Source organism: Podarcis bocagei, assembly GCF_964188305.1.
Source record: "Podarcis bocagei genome assembly, chromosome: 6".
Lineage (NCBI taxonomy): Eukaryota > Metazoa > Chordata > Lepidosauria > Squamata > Lacertidae > Podarcis > Podarcis bocagei.
The window spans coordinates 46951290-46978155 of NC_138130.1; the positions used below are offsets into that span (position 1 = coordinate 46951290).

A 26866-nucleotide genomic window follows, 5' to 3' on the forward strand; every position below is an offset into this window, starting at 1 on the left:
TGTTTGCATGCACAGCAGAAACAACTGCAAGGAGGGTGCTTTTGCACATACATGTTACATGAAAAGGCTTTGTTACAATCTGGAACCCAATCTAGCAACGGAATCCAGGACAAACAGAAGCCTTTGCATATACAGCTGCCCATGCAAAGGCTCACTCCTTGAAAATGTTCATGCTGTATGTGTGGATGCTACTTGGTATTTATAATGTGGGAGGTGGGCTATTGAGCATGGTCCCTATTATTAATATCCAGTGTTTTTCTTCTAAAATAATGGTGCTGGTACTTGCAAACCCTTGAGTACACCCAGAAAAAAGCACTGATGATACCTAAACAGGGCTTGTGTGCTATTCAGATGCAACCCCTAATAATAATAATAATAATAATAATAATAATAATAATAATAATAATAATAATTTTTATTTATATCCCGCCCTCCCCAGCTGAAGCCAGGCTCAGAGCGGCTAGCAACAATAAAAGTAACACAGCATTCTAAAATCAATTCATTTTAAACTCAAATCAGAATCAAATTAATGGCAACCATTGGGCTAGAGTTCTATTAGGATTACCAAAGGAGGGGGTCAGACTGTGCCTTGGCCGAAGATCAACTCATGTAGATCAACTCATGGAAAAGCGATTCTTTTCACACAGCTGGAGGTGCTTCCAAAGAGTATCTTAATGGCAAGTACAGATGCTCAAAAGCTTGAAATAACTATATCAGATGTCCAAGGTTTGAAGATTATTACCCTAAAAGTAACTTTAGAACTGACTTGCACTTGTTTGCTTATACAGTACTGCCCAACAATAGTAACAGGATTTTAATATCCTAGTAATTCAGACATCAAGAACAGTGTTTGCAACACTATGAGGGTAAAGAAAAGCCAGATGTTATGTAAAATATTAATGATTGAAGTCTCAATAATGTGAATCAGGATACATTCACTTCTGTGGCAGTAAATTTTGATTTCAAGGCTCAAGTCATTTTTGGTCATCCTTTTTTGGATTCCCAGTACTATTCGTTTGAGTCTTTCAGAATCTGGTCAGTTTATTCTCTCAGCATTTTTACTGGATGTTAGTCTTTCTCTCTCTCTCCCTCATTCAAAAGGCTTTCACAAACTCTGTTTCGTCCATAATTGCCTCTCTCAAATGATTTTCCCTCCTCAATGATTTCTCATTAAGACAGAGGGACTCAAATGAGCTAATTAAAATAGGTTTTATTGTAAAAAAAAGAGAAAATTCTTCACACGAGCTAGCATGCATCTCAGTAAATGTTAACTGACAAATATAATTGTGCTCCTTCAGGGAGTAAGCAGTATACTTTTCAAAGTAGCCCATCATTTCTAAGCAGCTTGTCATGTTTTCACACATACTTTGGCTGGTAGTCCTGTCAAACAAAACCCAGATTTCTTCTATGCAACAGGAGCAGCAAAGAAAGAGTAGACAAGAAGAGCCCACCATTGCATCTAAATCTGGTTCCATACAATCATTAGGACACATTAACTTCTGTCAGGTGTTAATGTAGGGTAGTGGTTCTCAAACTGTGGAATACCCTCCTATGAGCCTCTTTTAATATATTAACTGCTAACATATCATGAAAAATGACAAATGATTTGTCTGTTTTTCCCTTTTCTCCCCAAAAAACAATTTCCCCACTTCTAAATCAGAAACAGGGACACAGGTGGCGCTGTGGGTTAAACCACAGAGCCTAGGACTTGCCGATCAGAAGGTCGGTGGTTCGAATCCCCGCAATGGGGTGGGCTCCCGTTGCTCAGTCCCTGCTCCTGCCAACCTAGCAGTTCAAAAGCACGTCAAACGGCATTTCCGTGCGCTGCTCTGGTTTGCCAGAAGCGGCTTAGTCATGCTGGCCACATGATCCGGAAGCTGTACACCGGCTCCCTCGGCCAGTAAAGCGAGATGAGCACCACAACCCCAAAGTCGGCCACGACTGGACCTAATGGTCAGGAGTCCCTTTACCTTTACCTTTTAAATCAGAAACAGGACAAAAAACAACTGGGTTCAGTGCTGCTTGCAGTTATAGCTTTTGTGTTCACAGTTTTGCTTCCTGTCTCCTAAGGTCTCTTTTCTAATTCTTCTACCTGTGCTTGACCACTTCCATTTGTCCCTCTACTCTTAATCACTGACATGTGTTAAAAAGTACATTTAAGAACATCAGTCACTCACAAACTCGTGCTCCAGCATCCCCTCTGCTTAAGGGGAAGAGGGAGAGTCAGTTTTAGGGAAGCAACATAGCTCAGTGGTAGAACTCATGCTTAGCATGCTAAAGGTCTGTGGTTCAATCCCTGGCATCTCTAGGTAGTAGTAGTAATAATAATAATAATAATAATTTATTATTTATACCCCGCCCATCTGGCTGAGGTTTCCCCAGCCGCTCTGGGCGGCTTCCAGCAAAATATTAAAATACAATAATTCATCAAATATTAAAAGCTTCCCTAAACAGGGCTGCCTTCAAATGTCTGGTAGGGATGGAAAGGGTTGGAAACATCCAGTTTGAAACTATGAGCAGCCATTGCGGGTTAAGTGTTGAAAATAAAAAGCTAAATGGACCAATGGTCTAACTTTGTTTAAGGCAACTCCTTATGCCCCAATACAGCCCCAACATTCTTGATCTTCAGAGACAGTTTAAGCTCAAGAAATACATTTTCCACAGTTCCCTAACCAAACCTTAAGAAGTGGGTGGGGTGAGAGATACAAGATGGGCTTCCATCATTACCAACTTCTTCAAAGTAAATCCATTGCTGAGAGAAAGGATAACCGTGCCCAAAGAAGGGCTAAGAGAGTTTCAGTTCTGGGTCTGGGACTGAATTTCCTTAGCAAAGTTAAGAATTCTGTAAAAAATTAAAAAAATAAAATCTGCTCTTTGTATTCAGCAGCCTTCCTCAGCCTGGTGTCCTGAGACATGTCAAACTCCCATTGTGGCAAGCCTGCAGATACCTGTCAATTGTATACATTGCTCATATAATGTTGCCAGTTAGTGCAAACAAGTGATACAGTAAGAAGAGATCTTTGAAGACTACTTTTTCATGTTGACCATGAGGAAGGCTTAACAACAGGCTGAAACTTGCTGAGCTATTGTTTTAAAAAACAAAATCCTCATTTTGTCAGCATCTTGCAATATCATTTCCTTTGTTTAGGATTCGTTTTGGATGCTTACCAGCTTTTGCATTTTTTTTGGTATATATTACTTGCCACTTAAATCAGGTAAGCTTAGATATTCAATAATTCTGCAGAGTTGTAGCACTATAAAAATAGGGACATAATAAAATTATCAGTATAGGCACTACCATTCTACAAATAATATGGAATAATAAATAGTATCTAATTGTTATAAATGGACTTTATTTGTTCAGCTACCTTGCCTTTGCAGTTTTCATGCACCCTATTACTTTCCCTCCGGTCACAGAGGCTTAGCTGTGTTTCTACTTCTTCCTTGCTCTGCTCTTCCTCCTTCTGTTGGAATTCCACAGCTCTTTTTGCTGGGCCTCTACAGGTTGATTAATAAAGAGCAGTAAAAATCATGACTTAGATAGTACTGGCCAGTTGTGTGTTAATGAATCCAGAGACAATACAAGCCCAATTCAAAGGCAACATAAAACCCAACCTATTTTCAACTAGTGATTCTACCAGGATGTTATTTTTCTCAAGGTATGGAGCCAGGGTAGTACTAGACTACCAACCAGGCCTCTTGATTTATCAACACTCCAATGTTGTGAAACACAGGGAGACTATAGATGATCATCTGTCTCTCCCTTTCCATTCCTATTAAAGCTAAATCTCTTGCATACTTCTTTGGGAGTAAATCCCATTGGCACTCATTTTCACATAAATGTGCACAGGATCAGCTAAACGATTCTCCATGTTACCATTTCACTGCCAAAAGTACTGGAAAAACCAAATGGATGTTAACTTTGCATGCAGTTCTGGCCTACTTTTCCTTGTGCATTATAAAATGCCAGTAATCATCCCCCCCCCAAAAAAAATTCATTCATTTAATCTAAGTTTTTCATTTCAACAACATATTTCAGAGAAAGTCTAAAATATTTATGTAATCCAATATTTTGAAAATAGGGAGGGATACATTATTGTTCCTTGAAACAACAGAGGATACAAATGAGATAAATTGTATACTAGAATAAAAAGCTGCTTATTTTATGCCTTCATTCCCATTTGCTTGCTCTGATCCCTCTACCTGTGCCCATGTTTGCAGCATTGCCTCGCATGGCACTCATTAAGCAGGACAGTGTCTGGACTAGCTGAAGTCTATTTCCTTCAAACTCCAGCAACTTTAGCATTTGATGACTTGAAGGTTTGACTTCAAGCTTGACAGGGTTTTTGAAAAATTATTACCATTATTTTTATAGAAATCAGCTTGCACATTAGGCAGCTTAACCCAAGCCTTTGATGCTGTATTTTGTATATAATCAACTGCTAGCTCCACCTAGTGTTGTCTTAATGCAGTCCAAAGTTCACACACTTCTTGACAAAATGTAAGCAAACTATAAAATCACTATTTTCAATTAGATGGCGACAGCCTTCTATTATCTTTACAAAAGCAAAATCAGAAGCATGCACTTTAGCCACTTGAAAGAAAATGCTATGAATTTGGAAAATAGGTGCAAGAAAAGAGAATACACCTGCTGCATCCTTAGAAATATTCAAGCCTGCCTAGAGAGCATTTGAATTTCATTAGGATATTATTAGTTCAATCGCTGAACAAGTTTGTATACTGAAAATTAACAACCTTTATATTTTTTCTGTGCACTTTAAATTTCACATTTTTTAAATTAAAGGAAAGAAGCTGAAATGCTCAAAATGGCTAATACCAAGTTTGTCGTAATAATTTGTACCTGGCAAATACCAAGTTACTAATTTTTGCCAGGCTTTAGAGTAACACCACTTTAATATCAAGCTGTTCCCTTTATCTATACAAAAGTATATTCAGATGCCACTTAAAACATCAATCATGTTTGCAGCCAATCACTGAACTTGACGTTAGCACGAACATACAGATATGATATTTAAATGAAAGTACTGAGGTGTTAGCTGATGAGATATCAGATTGCAAATGTCTAACAGACTCACATATACATTTTATCTAACTTAGGTACTCTTATTGGTACAGAGTTTATTTCAGCTCACTTTTTAATAAGCTTACTTTTTAATGTGAGCAAACATTATTTCCACAAAGCAGGAAACTGGCAATTAATTAATCATTCTTTCCCAATAAGGTATAAACAGCAAGACTCAACCTTGTTCAGGTGATCAGGATGAATCATGCATGTTGCTATAATATTGCTCACTAGGAATGAGGGAAGAGGGGTGAAGGGAAATGATACATGGAGCTGAGAGACTGTTTTTTCACATAAACTCAAAACTTTCTAACAAAGTCACCTGAAACTTTGGCTTATTGCTCACCTATACTAACAAAACAACAAACCGGCAACTGAATAATGAACATTACAGACTGGAAGATAATTATTTGGAATATCCTCTGTGTTAAAAAACAACAATGAAAATCACCCATATATTCCATTTCAAATGATTTCACATTTGCCGTCATTTCTCATTAGCAGTTTTCAAAATTATATCTGAAACAAGCTGATACAGAGAAATTAAGAACAGTAATCATGCGAGAAATGATAGACCCAGCTGGGCAGACATCAAGTTGGCAAAACGTGAATACAGTTCAGTAGCTGAAACAGATGCTAGAGTTGTTGAAAGACCCTGCAGGAGATATACATGAATTTCCTCTTTATAATAATAATACACAAGTGAGCACACAGCAAGAACTAAAAAGGGGAGGATGAAACCCTGTTGGCAAAGCAAACTACAAAAACAGAATCTGCAACACTATTTGCTATTTCAGAATGTTCAAAATATGCAGCTTCATTTCCTCAAGCTCTATGTATATGCCAGCATTTTGAAGTCAAAGACCATGCAACTAAACCATATGAAACGTTTGAGGTTTCTGGGTTGTTTCTTTCCCCTTACCTGGGCTTCCCCAGACTTCGAAAACACTTTGTTCTCTAACCTTACCCTTTCATAACAATATCTTTCAGGCAAGTGGCTCCCCGAGGTGAGAAGCAAGCACAAAAGACGTAATGCAAGCAGAAATGCAATTCAAAAATCCATTTTGCAGAAGCAACACTGTTTTCAGAGAGTTTCAAGACCTGAGCAACAAATCCTCTGCCATTATCAACAGAGGCTCATTCTAACATATGCTTTGTCATGGTCAGTTTCTAATGACATTCACGACAATGCAAAGGCTTTGATCATCCTACCTTCCATGCCAGCTGCTTTTCTCGTCACTCCATCATGCCAATAAGTTGGCTGCGGTAACAAATCAAGATAGTGCAAAACAGCATCTTTCCCCTGCATCTGTCATCTTCCTGAAAGCATTCTATTGCTGCCGACTGCTGGGAACTAGAAAGTCTATTTGAATTCCAATAGCTCCCCTTTCGCATGATTCAAGTTAGGTTAGGTGGGCATGCCTAACATGATTCTCTCCATCATTTATTATGCAGCTGCTACACTGCTGGTGTGGTAACCACTCTGACTTTATCTGATACGTCAGCCTGGCAAACCTATACCTTAGTGCAAACACACAATGAGACACAGCAGCATCCTGCATTTAATGAGCCTTCTTTCTGCCTCAGAGAGCAGTGCATCTGCAAATCTCTTCCAAATCCTGGCATTCGTGTTCTCTCTTTCACTGATTATTAAAGCTTGCAGCTTTTCTTAAACCAGAATGCTTTTCCGGGGAGGAAGGAATGGCATTTCTCCCCCTTCTCCCCCCCCCTTCCCCACAGTCGTTTTCTGTTATTTGTACTTTAGTTAAATACTTACTAATTCCTATCAAATCACACCATCACTTCATTCAAACTTTCCTTGGGAAAGAGTCCTGAAATACAGTATCGGGGCACATTATTCATGTCCTTACTCATACTTCATTATCAACACGATATCCAAAGCAAAATTGCATTCATATCTGTGAATCCTAATGAATAGCTCTCTAATGAGACAAGAGCACTCAATTCAAACCTAATAGATTTTCTATACCTGCAGGTGATTGCTTGCCCCTAACTGTTATTTATGCACTTGAAGAGGGAAGTAGTTTTTGTGGTTCTCTTAGTAGCATCTTATCTCTCAAATGATACCAGACACAGCTAAAATATCTGGTGAGTGACAGGTTAGTGAGGCTAATTTAAAACAACGCCCCCCCTCAACTACACCATCAGTAAGTACTGCCTAAAGAATATTAATAGCCACATGAATTTTTAAAGAAACAGCTAGTTTCCTTTATTATGTGACATGAAGAATATGGGTAGACAAACACACAACTTTTTTTAAAAAAATCTTGTAGATAGTGCAGTAGATATCTAGAAGGTACATAATGTTGAAGTAAATACATCACTTTCCCCCTTATACCCAGGATTCCCTGCTACAAATTTGATTGGTAGAATGAATAAATCCAATAAGATTGGTGGAAGAATACCAAAGCACACACCCCTAACTCACAATGCAAGTTCACATAACAAATACTGAACTTCAACGGGTTTTTACACAATTGTCCACATGGTGCAAATGGTGCATGACAACCATGTTCCAGCACTGTTCTTAACCCACATTGACCCGCAAAATGTTCCCATTTACAAAGGCATAGATGTAGGTTAGAATTCTATGCACCTTTAAGTACATAAGACTTTGCTAGATCAGACCAAAAACCCATATAATTTAGCATACAAGTGGCCAACCAGATATGTATGGCAAGCCCACAAGCGGGACATGAGTACAGTAGCACTATACTGCTTTCAAGTCTTAGTGAACTTAATGGGGGTTACTTCTGAGGAAACATGTATAGGATTGCAAGTCCATTTTAAATAGCCAAAAGCAGCCATATTATCACAACTCAGTGTCTATTATACCAGCTGTTTAAAGCCAATTATGTCTTCTTCTTCTTTGGCGATCACTCGTAGCCAAGTAAGATTGTCTTCCATAAACACAGTTTTAACAATGAGTCCATAAGTGACTGTGGAGGCCAATTCTGGATCTACATGTTCTTCCACAGTGGGGACATTGGTTTCCTGGCGGGAGTTGATCACGGTGTGGATTTGCCAAGTGTGCCTTCCTCTTAGTACGTCCTGAGTTCAAGAGTCTTCTAAGCCCATGACACTTTTGGTAAAGGCTCCAATTGGAGCGCTCGCAGGCAAGTGTTTCCCAATTGTTGGTGTTTATACTACATTTTAAAAAAATTGCCTTGAGACAGTCTTTAAACCTCTTTTGTTGACCACCAGCATTACACTTTCCATTTTTAAGTTTAGAATAGAGTACTGTAGTTAAATTATGGAAACCAAATTAATCCTCGTTTATTTTTCAAGCCTACGGCTTCAGGAAAGGTTTGAGATTAGAACAGTTTCTTGGAAGACAAATCTATTGCAGCGTGAAGTCTAATAAAGCTTTGATGAAAACTAAATAAATAATAATAGAAATTAAATATTACATATGTAGAAGTGGCTGGGAAACCCAATTCCTTTTCATAAAATTTTCTGATTCCCTTATTCAGCCCTCTACATGAGTTCTTTTGCCATCACAATTCAGATTTTCATTAAGAGTCCCTCCACTCAGCCACAGTTGTTGACCATTCAGCAAACAATGCACCAGTGTCAAACCACCACAGAACCTGCTTCACTACAGCCTGGTTTGGCCTATATATCTTTACTTGTCATGGATCAGGGATAATACACCCAAATGAGTCATGATATCTAGTGAAGCAGAGGGGTGCTCTGTAGGAGTGCTTAATATTCTCAGACAACTTTGTTCCAGTGAGGAGAATTAGTCTCATGTGAATTTTACAAGGGAAAGCATGAAGAATGGTAATCTGGAGGTGAAATGCCCCCCCCCATTTATTCCACTTCCCCATGTAAGTTTAGCACAACTCTGCAGCCTAAAATCTGTATCTTGGCAATCAGCTGCTTTCTGGGTGAGCAATGATGTCATTTCCCTCTTAAAAATCAAATTAGCAGAGACAATAAGATTGGTTTAATGGAACAAGATGGAAAATTTATTAGATGCTATAGATATGGCACCATGGAATAACATGTCCTTTTAGAGATTTTATGTAAATAAGTTAGAATTAGACTTACTGCATCTGCTCCTCAGTCTGTAGCTGCACATATCAACAAGCTAATTTTGTATTCAAGGCAACATAGGTTGCCCTATCATATAGTTGCAAAGTGTGTAGCTATAAAGTGGCTATCTAAAAAAAACAACTGCTGTCAGCTCCTTTTTTGTTGTCGGTTCAAGTCATTTCTGAACTGAAAAGAGACAATAAAAGGAAGACTGACTTTGAAGGCCCCATAAATTTAGAATACATAAAAAATATTTTCTTGGTATCTGCATTTCAATTGTTAAAACATTCAGATAGTAACAAAGAATTTATGTTATTTCACAAAGGTTGTAACTTATAACTCACAGGCGCTAGTGACTTGGGAATTCTTGGACTGTGGTGGGGGGCTATATTTACTGAAGCCCATTCAGCAGATGAGTAATTTAATAAATAAAATAGCATTGGGGGGTTAATGGTTTGTTTTTGCTTTTTTATGATGCATTTCGTGTTCTCATTTTGTATTTTTATGTTGTGAACCACCCTGTGACCTTCAGATGAAGGGAGGTATACAAATTTAATACAATAAATAATAATAAAGCAATAAAATGAATGAATGAATAAACAAACAAACAACCAATGAAACAATAAATATGTTAGCTTTAATTTTCTGGAGAGAAGTGGTATGAAGTACAGGAAGCATATGGGTAACCAGGAACAGGAAGGAGAGTGGGGCTGTGGGCACCTGCACCACATAAGAATTACTAATTCATTTCCTATTTATTACACAGAGATCTTTATTAAGATTATGAATGAACTTACTTTCTGCACTATATTAAATTATGCTTAGGGTTGTTTTTTTTCTATAAGTGAAGCTCACGGTAGAGTTTTTAAAAACATTGTTCATATGGTGCATTCTAAACAATAAAAGTTTACCAAGAGCTCTCCCCTTGTCCCATATATCAAGGTTGCATGAAGCTACTGGATCAACACATAGTTAAACACTGGAGGCAGAAATGGCCACCAACCGAGATGGCTTTAAAAGAGCATTACACAAATTCATGGAGGGTTATTGATGACTGCCAACCATGATGATTCTCTTCTGCCACCACAGTTGAAGGTAATAATGCTTCTGAATACCAGTTGCCGGCAACCACAAGAGGGAAGAGAGCTCCCATGCTTGAATTCTGCTTGCAGGTTTCCCATCTGGCATCTGGTTGGCCACTGTGAGAACAGGATGCCAGATGGGCCATTGGCCTGACCCTGCAGGCTACTCTTATGTTCTTGCAACTCTTGTGAGTGGCAATGGTTTCCCAAGCTCTTGGGCAAGGACTCTTCTCCAAATTTTCTTTCTGGGTTTGTTTGTATTTTAACTGCTGATCCTAGAGATTGACCCTCAAACTTTATGCATATTCATCTAAGATGCAAAGTCTGTGCTCCACCAGTGAACTACTGCACCTCCCGAAAGGTGAGCTCCTTTTTCCTCTGGAGCATGTGCTTATCTGGCTATTGAAACCAGGACATCAAAAGCTAGAATTTTCTTGCTCTAGACTTTTAGACAGTTGTTGGGAAACACACCATTGTAATAGCCACACACACACACACACACACACACGCACACAGGCAGTGTATAAGTTATTTATAGCTGATGCTTCATTCGGCATGCTAATTATAAATCAAAATTTGATTTATTTCGTCTTCTATCCTTGCATGGAAAATCTTTTATTGATCATAAATAATGGTTATAAATAAAGTAGAAGTGAAATTAGATTACCGTTGAACATTAAAACAAATTTGGCTAGTATGGGCTAATGAAATTCAGATGATAAATTTATTGAGAGCATTTTTAAAAAGCCAAAGTTGAAATTGCTCTCAAAATTCTTAAAATTTGTGAAAAATTCTAAAATTAATTTGGGAAAAAACTGGTTGATTCTTTAGAGAAGTAGTTCTAAAATAGCCTAGCTTAGATGCAACAAACATAATCATGAGTTCAATCCTTAGATTTGCTTGTTTCTCTCTCCCCTCTTTTAGGCACAAGAGAAAAATATTGAAAGCTTCACAGTTTCCTATTACATTCAAGTAACTGTGGTTTAGTCTAAATGTGATTAGTTAAGACAAAACATGCTCAAACCAACCACATGTTAACCGGCCACAGTTAGAATAAATCACAGCATCCTAAGTTTGGAGATACAGTAATGGGAACTGATTTATTTAATAGAGATCATTAACACTTTCCATCTCTTCTGGAATTCTTTATTACTAGCTGTCTTCTGGTTCTTCCTCTTCTAGATGTTCTTCAGGCCTGGGTCTTCTTCTCAGCCTTGTGCTTTTGAACACTATGCTTTCTGTTGCCTATCTCTTCCTGTTTTCTTTAACTTTCTGTCTTCCATACTCAGGCCCTTCTCTCCATGACCCCAGCTCCAAAAGGCTCTTAAAATAACTTCTTCTAGTTTTCTAGTCTTTACTGACCACTGCCTCTGGCCACCTTGCAGCTCCCCCTTCTACTGACCTTTATTCAAGGATCAATAGGGGTTTAAAAAGCGATTCTCAGAACACCAATCAGATTAAACCTTTCTAATACCCCTGATCAGTATAAATACCAGGGACATTCACTTTCAGTACTACTAGCTGCCAAAGGTGTTTCCTTCCTTAGCAACCGTAACCACGTCTTCTGCTAGCATTCAGGCCTTCATACAATATAACCTTCGCAGAGTTCTGAGGTCTAATCAAATACAGTTTCACCTCATGTTTCATTTACCATAGGACAAAACTTAACTCATTCCTAGGTCTAACCCATATACCTTTATCTTCAGTACTGCTAAATAATACATTGTCTCCTCACACTGCCATGAAAACATAGCAGACATTATTCAGAGAGAATTCTGAAGTCACCTTTTTCTAGGAGTGTGTGTGTGTGTGGGGGGGATAACTATCTCAGAAATTTTATCAGAAAATGATCAATAATTTTTCAGTTTGTTATGGGGCACTCCCCCCTCTCTCTGTGTGTATGATTTTATATATTACCTATATTTCGAAAGGAGTTCAGAGCAGCATGAAAATGATAAAACAATAAAACAACTTAAAAACATTTCCAATACAGATACAGATTGGGAAAGGATTGCTGGAAGAGGAAGATATTCAATAGGTGCTGAAAAGACAACAGTCCATCTAATATTCAAGGGGAGAGAATTCCAAAGGGTAGGTACCACCACACCTATATCAGAATGTACCACTTCACACTGCTAAATAGTACAAAAGAAGAGCTAAACATATAACGTTTCCTAACATTTAAGGGCATTTGATAAAGCAGGTACTCAGCAAAAATACTTTTGAAGATCTTTTCTTTTAACTTTGACAATACTCTAACCAATGGAGCCAATAATGTGGACTGCCTTTCCTCACTTGAGATAACACTGGCCAACAGAGTCAGAATTTAAATGGTTTTTGTACCTATAATCCAATCAATTCTTATTCCTTCATTCACTCACTCAGTGATCGCACTACTGAAAGCAGTACATATGGTAATATTTTGTAGAAGGCACAGCAGCAAGATACAATTCCATCTGCAGGAGGAAATCCCATTAGCCAAATTCCTATAAATCCTATCTATTGAGGATGAGCATTATTCTTTCTTTTTCAATCAACTAAGACCACATTACATGCCACTGTTTGGTTTTATTTTTTAATCCACACACATGCATATTTGTTCTTTGTTTCTTGTCTCCGTAGAATCAAAGCCTCACAATAAACATGAATCCCATCTATTTTAATGGTAGTACACTCATAAAATATTTCTAGGATACTTTTTTTGGGGGGGGGGTTGTTATGTACCAAAACATTTTGGCACCTCTAGTGTTGATGATAATTATGCGAAGTTTATGTCAGTTACATGTGACTTGAGTTAGCAGGTGCTATATCCCCACTTCATGGCACACAATCATTTAATTGCTAATTATTATTGACTTGAAAGACCTCAAGGTGCTGTACATGGTTATCTCCACTTTATCCTTACAAAAAAGCCTTTTTCTGTGAAGAATGTTAGGCTGAGGCATCTAGTGAACTTCATGGCAGAGTGGAGATTTGAACCTTGGTTTCCCCAGCATCCCACTCCAAGCACTGCACCAGACTGACCAGTCATTCATGTGGATCCAGTAGCTCAGTAATTTAGGGACCCCAGTGTGCACCCCCATTATACAGGATGGAGCTATCCTGGACACTGTAGTCAATAAAGAAGCTTTTCCATGTGCAGGAGGCTCCATACGTGCACCAAGCTGTGCACTGGAAATAAATATATTGGATCTATAAATATATTGGTGCCTACTAGTATCATGCCAGGCATTGATATCACACTGAGTCAGAGTGGAAAAAAAACATGTCTGCATCCTACAGCATCTGTTTATTCTTGGCAGCCTTCAGTTTGAGTACAGACCAGACCCTTGTCCATTTACACAAAATGATGTGCTGGCACACTAAGAGAGCATGTGACTGAAATCAGATACAGAGAGTCTGAAAGCCTTGATTCCACATTTAGACTTTACTTTCAGCTGACATTTTGCTAGCTGACAATGTGAGAAAAAGATGATATTCAATAGATTTTTAAAACACCCATTTCTCTTTTCTCTTCCAGTGCTGAAAGGGCTTTTGAGAACCAAGATTGTTGAGCTCAGTTAATTTTTGCAGCATATGATATAAAATAAAATAAACCATCCTTCAAAAAACTGAGTGGGTTCTTGAGTGTTTACATGACAGAGTTGATTAGGAAAGAAGTCTTCAAGTCACTTTGACCTCTGATTTGCTTCACATTTCACCGTGACCACTTTCACCACACATTTCTTTTGCACATTCAAGGGGTGATTCAGATGTTGGCATTCAAAGTCGGCTAACACTGGCAAGATCAGGTTTCTTTTGTTTCTCTTCCATCTGTAGATAAAGCCCTCTTGCAAACAGCAACACGCTGTTCTTTTCAGAGGCTGGCTGCCTCTCCTTCTCCTCCCCCCGCCACCCACCATCCTGCCTTTTGATAGCCCTGGATTACTCCAGGTAGATTGACCCAACCAGGAACAATTTGAGGCTGTCTCAACCTGATTTCAACAAGCCTCAGATCTGCCTGATTCAGTTCAGTATTCAGCCGAATCCAGTTCACAGCAGTTCTCAGTTTGTTTTTATTATTATGGATCTTGTACATTTCTGCATTTTGATCCTCTAAATTAACTGGTCAGTGGTGGTGTCAGATTGAATGGAGGAAAAGAACCACACCCAAGAAATTTTCTGTCAAGCTGCACTCACTGGGGTGGATGACAAGCAGTGAAATAACAAAGAATATGGTGAATGAAAAAAATGGTGTGAGGCACCCTATGCGTCAATCTCACACACAGGAAAAATTGGATCACTGCATTCAATAACTTTACTGTGATAGCCAAAGGCCATGACAATTACATTATAATATGCTTAAGTAAGGTAAAGGGTAAAGGGACCCCTGACCATTAGGTCCAGTCATGACCAACTCTGGGGTTGCGTGCTCATCTCACTTTATTGGCCGAGGGAGCCGGCGTACAGCTTCCGGGTCATGTGGCCAGCATGACTAAGCCACTTCTGGCGAACCAGAGCAGCGCCCGGAAACGCGTTTACCTTCCTGCCAGAGCGGTACCTATTTATCTACTTGCACTTCGTGCTTTTGAACTGCTAGGTTGGCAGGAGCAGGGACCGAGCAACAGGAGCTCACCCCATTGAGGGGATTTGAACTGCCGACCTTCTGATTGGCAAGCCCTAGGCTCTGTGGTTTAACCCACAGTGCCACCCACGTCCCTTTTAATATGCTTAAGTACAAACACAATAATAACATGAACAAGTATCAATAATGTAAAGGGGGGGCAGAAGTACCATCAGCTAACTCAACTTCTTTCTGTAACCTCAGAATCTCCAAAACAATTTACATCAATATTATCTAAATCTTGGATCTGAATGACTTATTTGCAAGATAGCACCCTTATCTGGATACAGTTTAAGCATTTAGTGTGGAATTTCCATGCTTCATTTGCTCAATTTTTTAACAGCATCCACGTGATGCCTTGGTGCCATGACATTGCCCTGTATTTTTCCTGTCAGTCTTCCATCTTTTCTTAGCACTTAGGCAGAGCAGTTTTCTACAAAATAGCAGCACTAAAATAGTAATGAAAAAACAGGAGTTGGGGGGTTGGGGGGAAAATCATTTTAAACATTAAAAGGTGTTATAGCACTATAAACACAGTTTCATTCACTTCTTTTTAAAAAAAGAATTACAGCTAGAAAAGCATTTTGATGCTAATTAAAATGCTGGTTAAGAAAATTAATCAGATGATAACATGGCACCAACTACAAAGATTATATTGAGAGTGAGCTTCAAATGGCCACACAGGTAAACTAGACTTCCCTGACGCATGGAAGCTCATCACTGGTAGACAAAAGGTGCAATATCCAAAATATTGTGGAGAATCAACTGCAATCCCTGCTGTAAGCTACATGTGGAAGAGCAATGGTTGTTAGCCTGAGGAGTCACCCATCTGGAGGTAGTCACTCGTGGTTATCTGGTGTCTGAAATTATTAGAGAAGTAAAAACACAGCACACAAATCTATGGTATGGCTGTATTTGGAATATTGTGTATATCTTTGGTATCTACATCTTAGTAAGGACATTGTTGTAGAGTTAAAATAAGAAAAAGAGATTCAGAAAAGGGTAATTATCAAGGTATTTGAGCAATTTCTCTGAAAGGAAATGGTAAAATATTCAGAACTTCTTAGAAAAAAATGACAGGGAAATGACAGACACTTACAACATTACGTATTATTTGCAAAAAGTGGACACAGGTGCATTTTCTCCTCTCTGGCAAAAGTAGAACTCCAGGTCACTCAATTTTATTGATGGACAGTACATAAAAGTACTGTCCGGTACAGATCAAGAAGCATTTCTCATACAACATATCATTCAGTTATGAAATTCACTGCTTTTGCCACATGCTTTTATAGCTAATAGGTCTATCAATGACAGTTCAGTGGACACTCTATATTTGAAAGCACTATTTCTCTCAGTATAAGTTGCTGAGGAGGTAAACAGCTAGGGATGACCTTAATGCCTAACCTGTGGGTTTACTGAAAGCATTGGGCTGATTGCTTGAAAACAGGATGTTGGTGGATCTTTGTTTTGATCCAGAAAGGTTCTATATGTTCTCATGAATACACAGGTAAAGAAGAAAACAGTGTTTACTGAATAATCAATTAACGTGAGCTAGGAGACAAATTGCAATGCCTTGTAATGTCTTGTTTCCTATATATGGGTGGTAGGTGTTTCCAGGTGGGAGGCTCTCATCACTACCCACCTCATTGCTGTAAGCCAAATTGCAATTGGTTTTCTACATGGCAGGGGAAATTCAAGGTCAGTGTTTTTAGAGCAGACCACACCATCTCCCAAATGTGTGGACTGTGAATGACGGGGTGCCCAGCAGGAGAAATGATGTTGGAGCAGTACTTCCCCTCCCCACATGATAGTGATCTCATGGGTTACCGCACCAAAATTAGGGCTTATAGTGGGTTGCTGATTTGTGTGGACGGGGCGGGGGGAGGATCCCCTTAAGTCCCTGGTTTGTCTCTTCTCAGGAAGCCTGTCTATACTTCGAGGTACTAAGCAACATGAGGAATTTCTTGGCAGGGCAGAGTGGAGAAGGAAGATTGTCCACTGCAGGAGATGGACCCCTGGAGGAAGGTGACACACAGAAGCCATGTTGTGTCACTGGAGCTGTAAGATTGATTCCAATCCGTCACCTTGGATACTGATTCTGGCCCAGAGGTGCAAGGACAGCAGTCGCAGATATCAGAATACACCAAGGTGGCTGTGGAAGCTACAGAGACTCACAAACCTGAGAGAGCTCCTGAGGGAAAGGGAGACAATATTACAAAGGACAACAGAACACCTGGTACTGGGGGTAACAGCTTCACAACTAAGGTTGTGCTACGGAAACCTCCTAAAGGGCAGGCAACAATAAGAAGGAAATAGCTGGAGGGAATGACTTGTGGTTTCAGTTGTTTCTATACTAATGCACAGAGTATGGGAAAGAAGCAAGACAAAATTAAACTTTAAATACAGGATGGAAAATATGACCTACTGGCACTCTTCACCAGGCAAAAGCTCTTGTACAGATGGGCAAGGTAGGATCAGGCAAGAAACTCAAGTGGGGACTTCTTAAGAGGCCTCAGGGTTTGGTTTTAAAGCTTTGATTTTAAGATATTATAAGAGCTATGGGAGACAACAGAAGCAACCATTGACCTAGGCTGCCTTGTAACTGTCTCCTCTACATTTATTACCTAGCAGTAGGGTTGCAGTCAGTCATGCTTAGGTTTCCAAGATCTGTATGCCAGCTTCTTAGGTTTGTGTTTTGTAAAGAAAGATGCGTTCACATGCACCTTGCATATGGACTACCACATGAACAGCAGGGCTCCTTGTCCTGCCCAGTTAGTGTCTGTGTGTCCAGAACAGATGACTGCATGAACACCTAAGCACTCAACTGAAGAGGCACATGCTAGATACACAGATGTACACAGATGTCAGAGATGACACCTGTAAAGGTTAAGGATCCCTGGATGGTTAAGTCCAGTCAAAGGTGACTAGGGGATGCGCCGCTCATCTCGCTTCAGGCCAAGGGAGCCGGTGTTTGTCCACAGACAGGTTTCTGAGTCATGTGGCCAGCATGACTAAACCGCTTCTGGCGCAACAAAACACCATGGCAGAAGCCAGAGCATACAGAAATAGGTACCACAGTGGTACCTATTTATCTACTTGCACTGGTTTCCTTTCAAACTACTAGGTTGGCTGAAGCTGGGACAGAGCAACAGGAGCTCACCCCATCACGTGGATTCAAACATCCTTCTGACCAGCAAGCCCAAGAGGCTCAGTGGTTTAAACCACAGCACCACCCACTACCTGGGATGACACCAGTAGCACAGCCATGCCCTGCTTTCCATTGTCAACACAGTCTTACAAGCAAATAATAAGGTAATAGGACTAAAATTTCAGCCTCTCAATTCCCAGCTCTCTAAGTTGGTCTTCTTTTAGCCACTTCTACTGCTGGGCAAAAATAATAGTTCCCAGTCAATGTGACAGCAATTACCACAAAGCTGTATTTCCAATTCTGTATTTCAACTTCTCCATGAAGGAAGTATTAACAAAAGCAGTAGCCCAAGCTAGATTGATGATGATTAAATTATTTTCTCTTTGGACTGTTCATCACACCTAATTGACAACAATGAATAGAACAACAGCAACAATAAAAAAGATACAGTGCCTTTTACATTTTAAAACAAACATTTAATTTGCTTCCCAGGAAATTGCACGGTAGAAGCAAACAACTTGCCAGCATTGTGCATAATCTTTCATTCCCTATGATCTCTTATTAAAACTCAAGATGTCAAATGAACCAGAGCAACACCTGTACAGGAATCCTGAAATGGTTTCTCAGCAAAATAATAAGAAAATATGGTTTCACATAGAACACAACATTGTACTAATGAATGCACTATATAATGGATTACAAATCATTCTTTGTGTGGTGGTATGAAGATCTCTGAACATCCCAGGTTGCTGTATTTTATAGATACCAAAAAAGCCATACCTGCATTTTATATTACAAGCATGGGCCCATTAGCATTTAGAGACAGATTGCTCCTCACAATACCCAATCAGCTGTTAGATTTGGTAGATAGAAACTTGGAGTAATAGGGACGCTGAAATTTAAGAGTTAGCACATCCCCTGCTTGCCATATTTTGTTCCAGGAAATTAGATAGATTGCTGTCTTCCACAGCTGGGGATAATGCAACTGGGCTTATTGGTGGGAATGAGTAGCAATTCCAAGGATTGCAGCATTATTAGCAGTGGTAGTAATGGCCATTTCAGATCTAATGCTTCGGCATATGTCTTTTTGCCCAGTGATAATTAACTGTACCCAAAGTAATTATTTGTGCACATCTGCAGAGCACATACTATTTTTTTGGGGGGGGGGGTGAACTGAGTTGGTTATCTGGGTAAATGCTCTATTGTCCTAAATGAAAGAGAACAGATTTTGAACTAATTTTGAGCAAGGAAACTGATCTAACAGTGTTCAACTAGACATAGCACTGGACACCTCTATTGGATTTGCACTCAAAATGGCATCTAGCCTGACCGTATTTCATCAGTTTGTATTAGCTTCCTGGGCCAGGGACTAAAAAGGAAAAGCTGCTACAAATGGCCAACCTGTTGCCTTCAAGGATGGCATAAGTGCTAGGGTGCCACTCCCTTAATTTGATGGTTGCTTTCTTATGGAGAAAATAAGTAGGATTTTTGTGGAGCAATGCTTATAGGAGTGGGTGTAGAATAGAAGGACGTAGAAGTTGTTCAATACCATGCAGAGTTGGCCTGCTCTGTGTGTGAAACTAGGCAGTAGGACATGGGTGAGACTCTTAGGAGCAGCCCAGATGAAAAAGGCTCTCTTGCAGGTCCAGTCCAAGGCTGTGCCCTAGGAAGCCATCTCACACAACTAACTGGCTTCTTGGATAGTAGGTAAGATAAAGAGTGGTTGGCAAAGTAGCTTAGACATTGCAGGCCAATGAGGAGGAAGCCCTACCCATCCCCATGCAATGGAAACAAAGAGGGTAATTAGAGACACAGGACGCTTATTTACAACCACAACTTTAGCCTGCAAATAAAGGATATAGTTATGCATACAACTTCCTCTCTTGTCAATAGGGCTAGGCATAATTAACTGTGTGCTGGATTGCAACCATGGCCTGTTGTTTTAACACAACAAAGGAGCACAATGACTTAAGAATGTACCAGTTTATGCATGTGCCATTCAGAAGTGTGAAAAGCAAATGTGAAAAGCAAGCCATTGCATTTAAGTGGCTTAGCTGGCAAAGCATTTTTTGCTGTTTGCAACCTTTACTGAGATACTTTGGGGAATTCCAGTGTACTTGACAAAATGTAGTTTTAAGGTATTCTTTTTTAAAAAAAACAACAACACATCCATTTCCCAACAGATGTGTCAGTGTAGCAAAGCTACACTATTTCTAGAGAGGGTGGGGAATAACTATGGCACCGGAAGGCAAACAGATTACATTTTGTAAGATCCACACTCCTATCTTTAACTGCTTTTCAGTCGCAAATCTCTCTTAGATATTTGCAGTGCTTTGATTATCATATTCCTACAACGTTATCCACTATGCAACGTATCTATTCTTCTTATGCCTCTTGACTAAGTAAAACAAACTGCACTGAGGAAGAATTCCCACACTGCTGGGACATAAACAGCATTTAGGTGGGAGAGTATATGTTCGTATCATTTCCTAATAACGCATTTCATTCCCAAATGAAATTTGATCCTGTCCTAATCATGTCAAAAACATCTCCCCCCTTAGCTGTCACTTCACTGTTCTTTTACCCAGCCCTTCCCTGTCTAATTCCTTAAATTTCTCTGCATGGAATTTCTTAATTACATGAAAAAGCAATCAAGGCTGAGTTAAAAAAAAATCCTATTCTGCTAATTAATGGCACAGGTCTGGTCAAGTCATTGTACGGTTATCTCCATCTTAAAACAGATTTCCTAAAATTATCTTCTCTGCTTTCCAATCTTTTCTTATGGCCGGACTACAGGGTGAAATTGAAGGTTTAACTCTACATAATCCACCAGAGGGAGCCCTGCCAATTGACATGAGGTAGTCATCTCTGCAGTGTTGAAGGTTCTATGCACTGGAAGCACTTAACTGGGCTGTCAGTCAGAACAATGTGTCAGAGTGTTTGTGGATGAGCACCTGTCCATTTATCATGACTGAAATGGATCAACACATTGTTTTTTGTGCTCCAGCCTAGATTTGTGGGATGATATTTTACAGTGCAATGGGGCTAATCCTCAGGAATGTCAGTATTTTGCGGGAGCAATTCAAACACACGCCAGAGCTTTCAGTTTGAATGCTGAATAAACAGGTTGTCAGACGGAGCCCCGAGCTCTTTAAAATAATTCTATTTATGGTCTAGAGGCACAAGTAATTGAAAGGGAAAAAAATGGAACGGAAGCCCAAAGACCAGGATAAGCAGATAGTACTGTAAATTTTGTATTCTTTCCAGGAACAAGCCACTCCCTGGCAAAAGGTTACTGCTTCCAAATGTTTTAAATAATAGAAAGCAAGAGTAGCAGGCAGGTCACTTACAAAAAATATTTGTCTGAAGTGTTTTCACAAAACAAGATATGTTACTTCTGTAGTGTAATAATGCACTTGAACACTTCTGCACTGAATCTGCATTTTCCTCACTCAGGCCACATCTAATAAAACACAGCAAAGCAAATACTGAAGCTAAGCTTCCTGCAAAATCCTCATGTTTCTTTAAAGACATCAGCTATACACACACACACACACACACACACACACACACACGCGTATGTGTTCTGTGCCGAATGGTACCATACAGAGAAGCTGATTTTGCTGCAAACATCACCAATAAATTCCTGTCCCTCCAAGGTTTCATCTGTCAATGATGCATTCAAATACCTACAGGTTGATCTGTTGTCTCCACAGGCCTTCTTCCCAGAATGATAAAACTGTAGAAATTCAAAAGATACTACAATCTGTGCAGAATTATTTTTCAGAGTTTCAAGCGTTATTTTGGTGCTTTTTATTGGGGGGAAGTAAGAAGTCACTTTCTTTCTCTGCTGTTGCTCTAAGAGACCCAAAAGTGTTCTCTTTGTTTTTGGCTATATCTTTATTTATTCCTGGCTCTGATTCGAATACTTTGTTTCAAGACACAATGTTTTTTTCAATACAGCTTCAGATGATTAAAAACGCTTCTAGACACATATGCACAACTACTTTAAAAAAACAAATAAACAAAAACATAGCACAGCTGAGTATATTCCAAAATTCCAGATAGCCTTTAAACATCTTAAACATGGAGGCATGTTCAACAAATGCTACCTTATGCCAAGTCTAACCATGCATTAAGTTCATCCAGGATTGCCTTGTGCTGAGCTGAATCTGGTTCCACCAATTTGAATTTTGAGCTGATTTGGTGATATTTAGGAGGGAGAATTTTCATTTTAAAAAGCAGCTGTGATTTCTTTTTCTTTTCTTTTCAAAAGAGTTTCAAGTTTCTTGCTATCTCAAGAAGTGGCATAGTTTGAAGCAACAGTCTAGTAGTGAGCATCTATGCTCCACCCACAAAGACCAATACTACATCTTCCTAAGAAAAGGTATATGCTTGACGTCGCATAAAACCGTATCTGAGAAATGAACAAGCCCAGGTAAGTTCCCGGACCAAAAACTAATTCCCCAAATTGCTTGGGTTTCTCTCTACTTGCCAGCACTCAAACCCACCATTCCTGCTTTTCAGCTCTGCTGTTTTCTACCCTGAACAGCAATGGCTCTTCAAGATCTCAAGCATATACATTCAACAGCACTGCTACCCGAGACCCCTTTAACTGGAGATCCACCAAGGACTAAGCCAGGGACCATATTCATGCTAGACCTCTGAATACTCCCTTGTCTGGCTGCCAAGGAAGTTTGGAGATGCAGCTACAAGGTGGAAGTCAATCAAATATTAAGCAGTTATCAGCTCTCATATATCACATTGCCCCGCCCCCTCCGGTGACTGTACCCAATTACAGGAATCGCACCATGGTTAGAGTCAGGAGACACTGGTTTAAGAAGGAAGCAGTTCTCATATTACTTCATTAGCCATGGTGCTGGCATGGCCTTCTTGGTGGCAGTTCCACATTTGTAGTGTCCTCCCTGATGATGTGTGGCTGACTCACTTATTATTTCAGGAAGAATTTAAAAACATTCCTGTTTTAAATATACTGTTCCTAGCAACCTTGGAATTATTAACTGTGTGGGTATGTGACTGTCTTACATGCTTTTAGAAGTCTTTAATCGTTTTAAATATGCTTTTATTTTTTAATTGTACTGCTTTGCCACTTTGTTTTTCAGAGGAAGGATGGGATTAAATAATAGTAATAGCAATGGTATTAGTAATAGTAATACATGATGTAGTTACTGTGCAATTAGTGATGCCGTTACCTGACATAGTCACTATTCTCCAATACAGTGTGATGGCACTTCTTTTCTCTCCCAATGCATAGGAGATTATGGTGAAATATCCTGATTCCTAAATCAGAGGGCCTCTAATTTATAGTTATAATCATGGCTTGATAATCATACTTAACAAGATGCTATAATAGCAATCATCATTGGCCAGAAAAACAAAAACAGCAAGAGGCAGCAAGCAGTGACAATTTTGCTATCTAGCAGTGTTAACTAGCTTGAAGGATGGTGACACATCCTCTTGCACTTATGCCATCAAGAAATATAGATAATAGCAGCAGAGGAAGAAAAGTGGCAGAGAAGGTGAGGAGGTGATTCATAGTTCTAGAAAGGGAAAGATTAAACATTTTGGGTGGTCTGCAGAAGAGAAAGATAGCAGAAAGCTCACGGTACAGATGAGAAGCAAAAATTGGCACCAGCTTTTCACAACTCTAGATGCAGCAGGACCACAACTCCTATCACCCCCCATCAGTACAGACCGTGCTCAGGGTTGATGGGAGTTGTAGTCCAACAATATCCGAAGGGCACCAGGTTGGTAAAGGCTGATCTACACATACAAAGTGGGTAGCAGGATTGCAGCCTTAATCCAATTTCAAAATTGAGGATTTAAGGCAACCTTAAGAATTTTGTGCCCCTCCACATGGACTGCAGCTCCCATTATCCTTGACCATAAGGTCATGCCAGCTGGGCCTGACGAAGTTCAACAACATCTGCAGCGCCACAGGTTAGACATCCCTTGAAAATGGTCGTATTATCTCAGCTTCATCTTTAAACCAGAGCTGTGGCCTCAACAATAGCTCGCGTCTCTAATCTTCCTGCACATTAGACGGCGCGTATATTGCATTTGTGGCACATAGCAAGACCCTCAAAATATTTTGAAAGCCGTGAATTATACATCACAAACATAGGAGAGGAGAGTTAATAAAATCAACCACTGCAGCTGCCATAAATTATTAATGACAAATGAGGCATATCAAAAGGACGATTCTCCTCGCCCATCGCCCTCCAAATCCACATACCACTAATATCAGAGCCAACCATTCATACCCTATGCATCCTACATTTGATACACCACACAAAAGTTCTTCCTCTTTTTTTAAAGTACAAGTGGAAGATAAAAGCTTGAGCAGCCATTGATTTTGCTCCCTTCAGCCTCCCTCGCTGGATTATGCTGATCAAAAGTAATCTAATAGGCCACTGCAGGGCTGCTATTTTTTTTTTTTAAACGCAGTAACTGTCAAGAACTTGTAATAGGACTCCACCACTAAAAATCACATCCCCACGGGAGGCCTAAATATTTGCACTGTAGATATAAAATCTCTCCCTGAACTGGCCATGCCAGCATTCAGGGGCTAATGGCTCCCAACTGAAAACACAGTTGAAATAATAATAATAATAAAATGACAAGTCAGCTGGTAGGGATCAAAGTTTCTCTGTGCAGCCAAAATTATGTGTGCTTGAGGTTCTGGCCATCAGCTCCATATATCTGGAATGTGGGAGATGCTTTAATCCGATGCCCAACATGAATGAAAAACCTGATATTATTGCCACATGCCAGAATTGTACATGTACAGGAGAACAAAATGGACTTATAATAAACTGGTGTTGCTATTCTACCAGCACTGTAATACTTTGTGAAATCCAGTGTGGTTTGTGGGATCCAGACTCAGATTGGCTGGGACAGAGAGCCCACCAAAACTATCAAAGAGTAACGTTGGTGATATCACAGAACTGAACAGCAGCCAGTAATTCAGTAGGCTTCACCTTAACACAGGGCAGTTGTCTTTTCTAAAGCTGGATGTATTGTGCAATGTACAATATTATCATCATAATCAAAAACGTTTTAAAACAGCCTTTAACTCAGCAGTGCTAGAAGCAGTCATGCTACTCAGGAGTGCATTATCGAAGCCAGACCTCTGCAAAGGCTAATTCCTTTTTGCAGGAAGTCTGTACCAAGGTTTGTGTGACTGAAAACTTCAGAGTCTCCAGGTCTCAGCACAGTGGTGGGCTGGTGTTTCTGTGTTACTTATCTATCGGCCTGAATATCTAAAATTGTTACAGGAAAATTGAGTTGTATATTTTCAAGCTCACACATCAGTATGCATTATGGACTGTGGGGGTGGGGGTGGTTATGCAACTGTACCCATTTTTAAAAGTTAAAAGGTAAAGGGACCCCTGACCTTTAGGTCCAGTCATGGCCGACTCTGGGGTTGCGGCGCTCATCTCACTTTATTGGCCGAGGGAGCCGGCGTACAGCTTCCAGGTCATGTGGCCATCATGACTAAGCCGCTTCTGGCGAACCAGAGCAGTGCACGGAAACGCTGTTTACCTTCCCACCGAAGCGGTACCTATTTATCTACTTGCACTTTGATGTGCTTTCAAACTGCTAGGTTGGCAGGAGCAGGGACCGAGCAACAGGAGCTCACCCCGTCACGGGGATTTGAACCACCAACCTTCTGATTGGCAAGTCCTAGGCTCTGTGGTTTAACCCACAGCAACTTTCTCAAACGTTTACATACTTAAGGTGAAACAGCTACTTAAAAACAGACACACAATGCAGTTGGCATAATATGGGTGTCAAAGGTTCCTGACCCACATCATGGAATCATAGAGTTGGAAGGAGTTCCAAGGGCATCCAGTCCAACCCCCTGCAATGCAGGAATCTCAACTAAAGCATCCAAGACTGATGGCCATCCAACCTCTGCTTAACCCCCCCCCCAATACAGGCAGCTGCATTCTGAACCAGCTGTAGCATCTGAACTATTCCTAAGGGCATCTCTATACAGAGCATGTTACAGTAGTCCAGCCTAGTGTGTCTAGATAGCTGAAATAAGGTGAGACATCTCCAGGCAGAGCTAGGGCACTAGCATAACCTGGTAAAAAGCCATCCTGGCCACCAGCACCAATTAAGCTTCAGGCGGGGGTTGGGGAGCAAAGGTAAGATTAGTAGCTTAGTTCCTATGACATTTAAGACAGCCCCACTTTAAAATAAAAATGGAATAATTATTCTGAAGAAACAAAGAAATTTACTTCCCTCCCTTTCACTTTTGAGGGTTTGAAATGTTTCAAGTAGATTTGTACCCTACAGAATTCAACACCTCCTCTTTGCTTCATTTGAGCTTAAACAGCCCATGCAGAGTATTTTCCCAGAAGCTTTATTATTCCCATAGGAATTTACAGAATGATATTCAGCTCTGATTCAGCTTCATTTTCTAGTGGGAAAAAGGGGGAAATGATAAGACTAGAGGAAAAGCATTAATATTTAAGCATTTTTGTAATATGTCAAGTTGTGATGCAGACACGAGCCAAACAAAGATAGAAAAGAATTGGCTGCCATTTGCACAAAGAAAAATAAGTAAGTGTTTAGCACACCGAAGGAAAGGCATCATTATTTATGATAAACTTTTAATGTTGTTCAGGCAATTTATATGCCACACGAAAGCTGAATTATGTGCAAATACTCAGAAGCAGCCAGTCAATTAGTCATAGGTTACTATTATTATTACTTATTAATTTTCTATACCACCCTTTATCCAAGGACCATAGGGCAGTTTACAATGAAAAACACAAAAATGTTTACAATGTTTATCCAAGGACCATAAGGCAGTTTACAATGAAAAACACAAAAATGCAAAACAATACCACCCCCCCAAG

General features: G+C 39.8%; 1 protein-coding gene across 9 annotated transcripts in view; it reads right to left on the reverse strand.

Moving 5' to 3' along the window:
• Window positions 1-26866, reverse strand: part of DMD (dystrophin) — a 1036503-nt gene that overhangs the window by 953320 nt on the left and 56317 nt on the right. For 6 of the 9 annotated variants that reach the window (XM_081197761.1, XM_081197765.1, XM_081197767.1 and 3 more), the window contains exon 1: window positions 6296-6397. The exons of 2 other annotated variants lie outside the window; for them this stretch is intronic. In XM_081197761.1, coding sequence (XP_081053887.1) covers window positions 6296-6392 — 97 coding nt within the window. In that variant the 5' untranslated portion in view covers window positions 6393-6397. Of the gene's footprint in view, window positions 1-6295; window positions 6398-26866 lie in introns of those variants that run through there. One more of the 9 variants, XM_081197770.1, reaches the window with a different exon arrangement.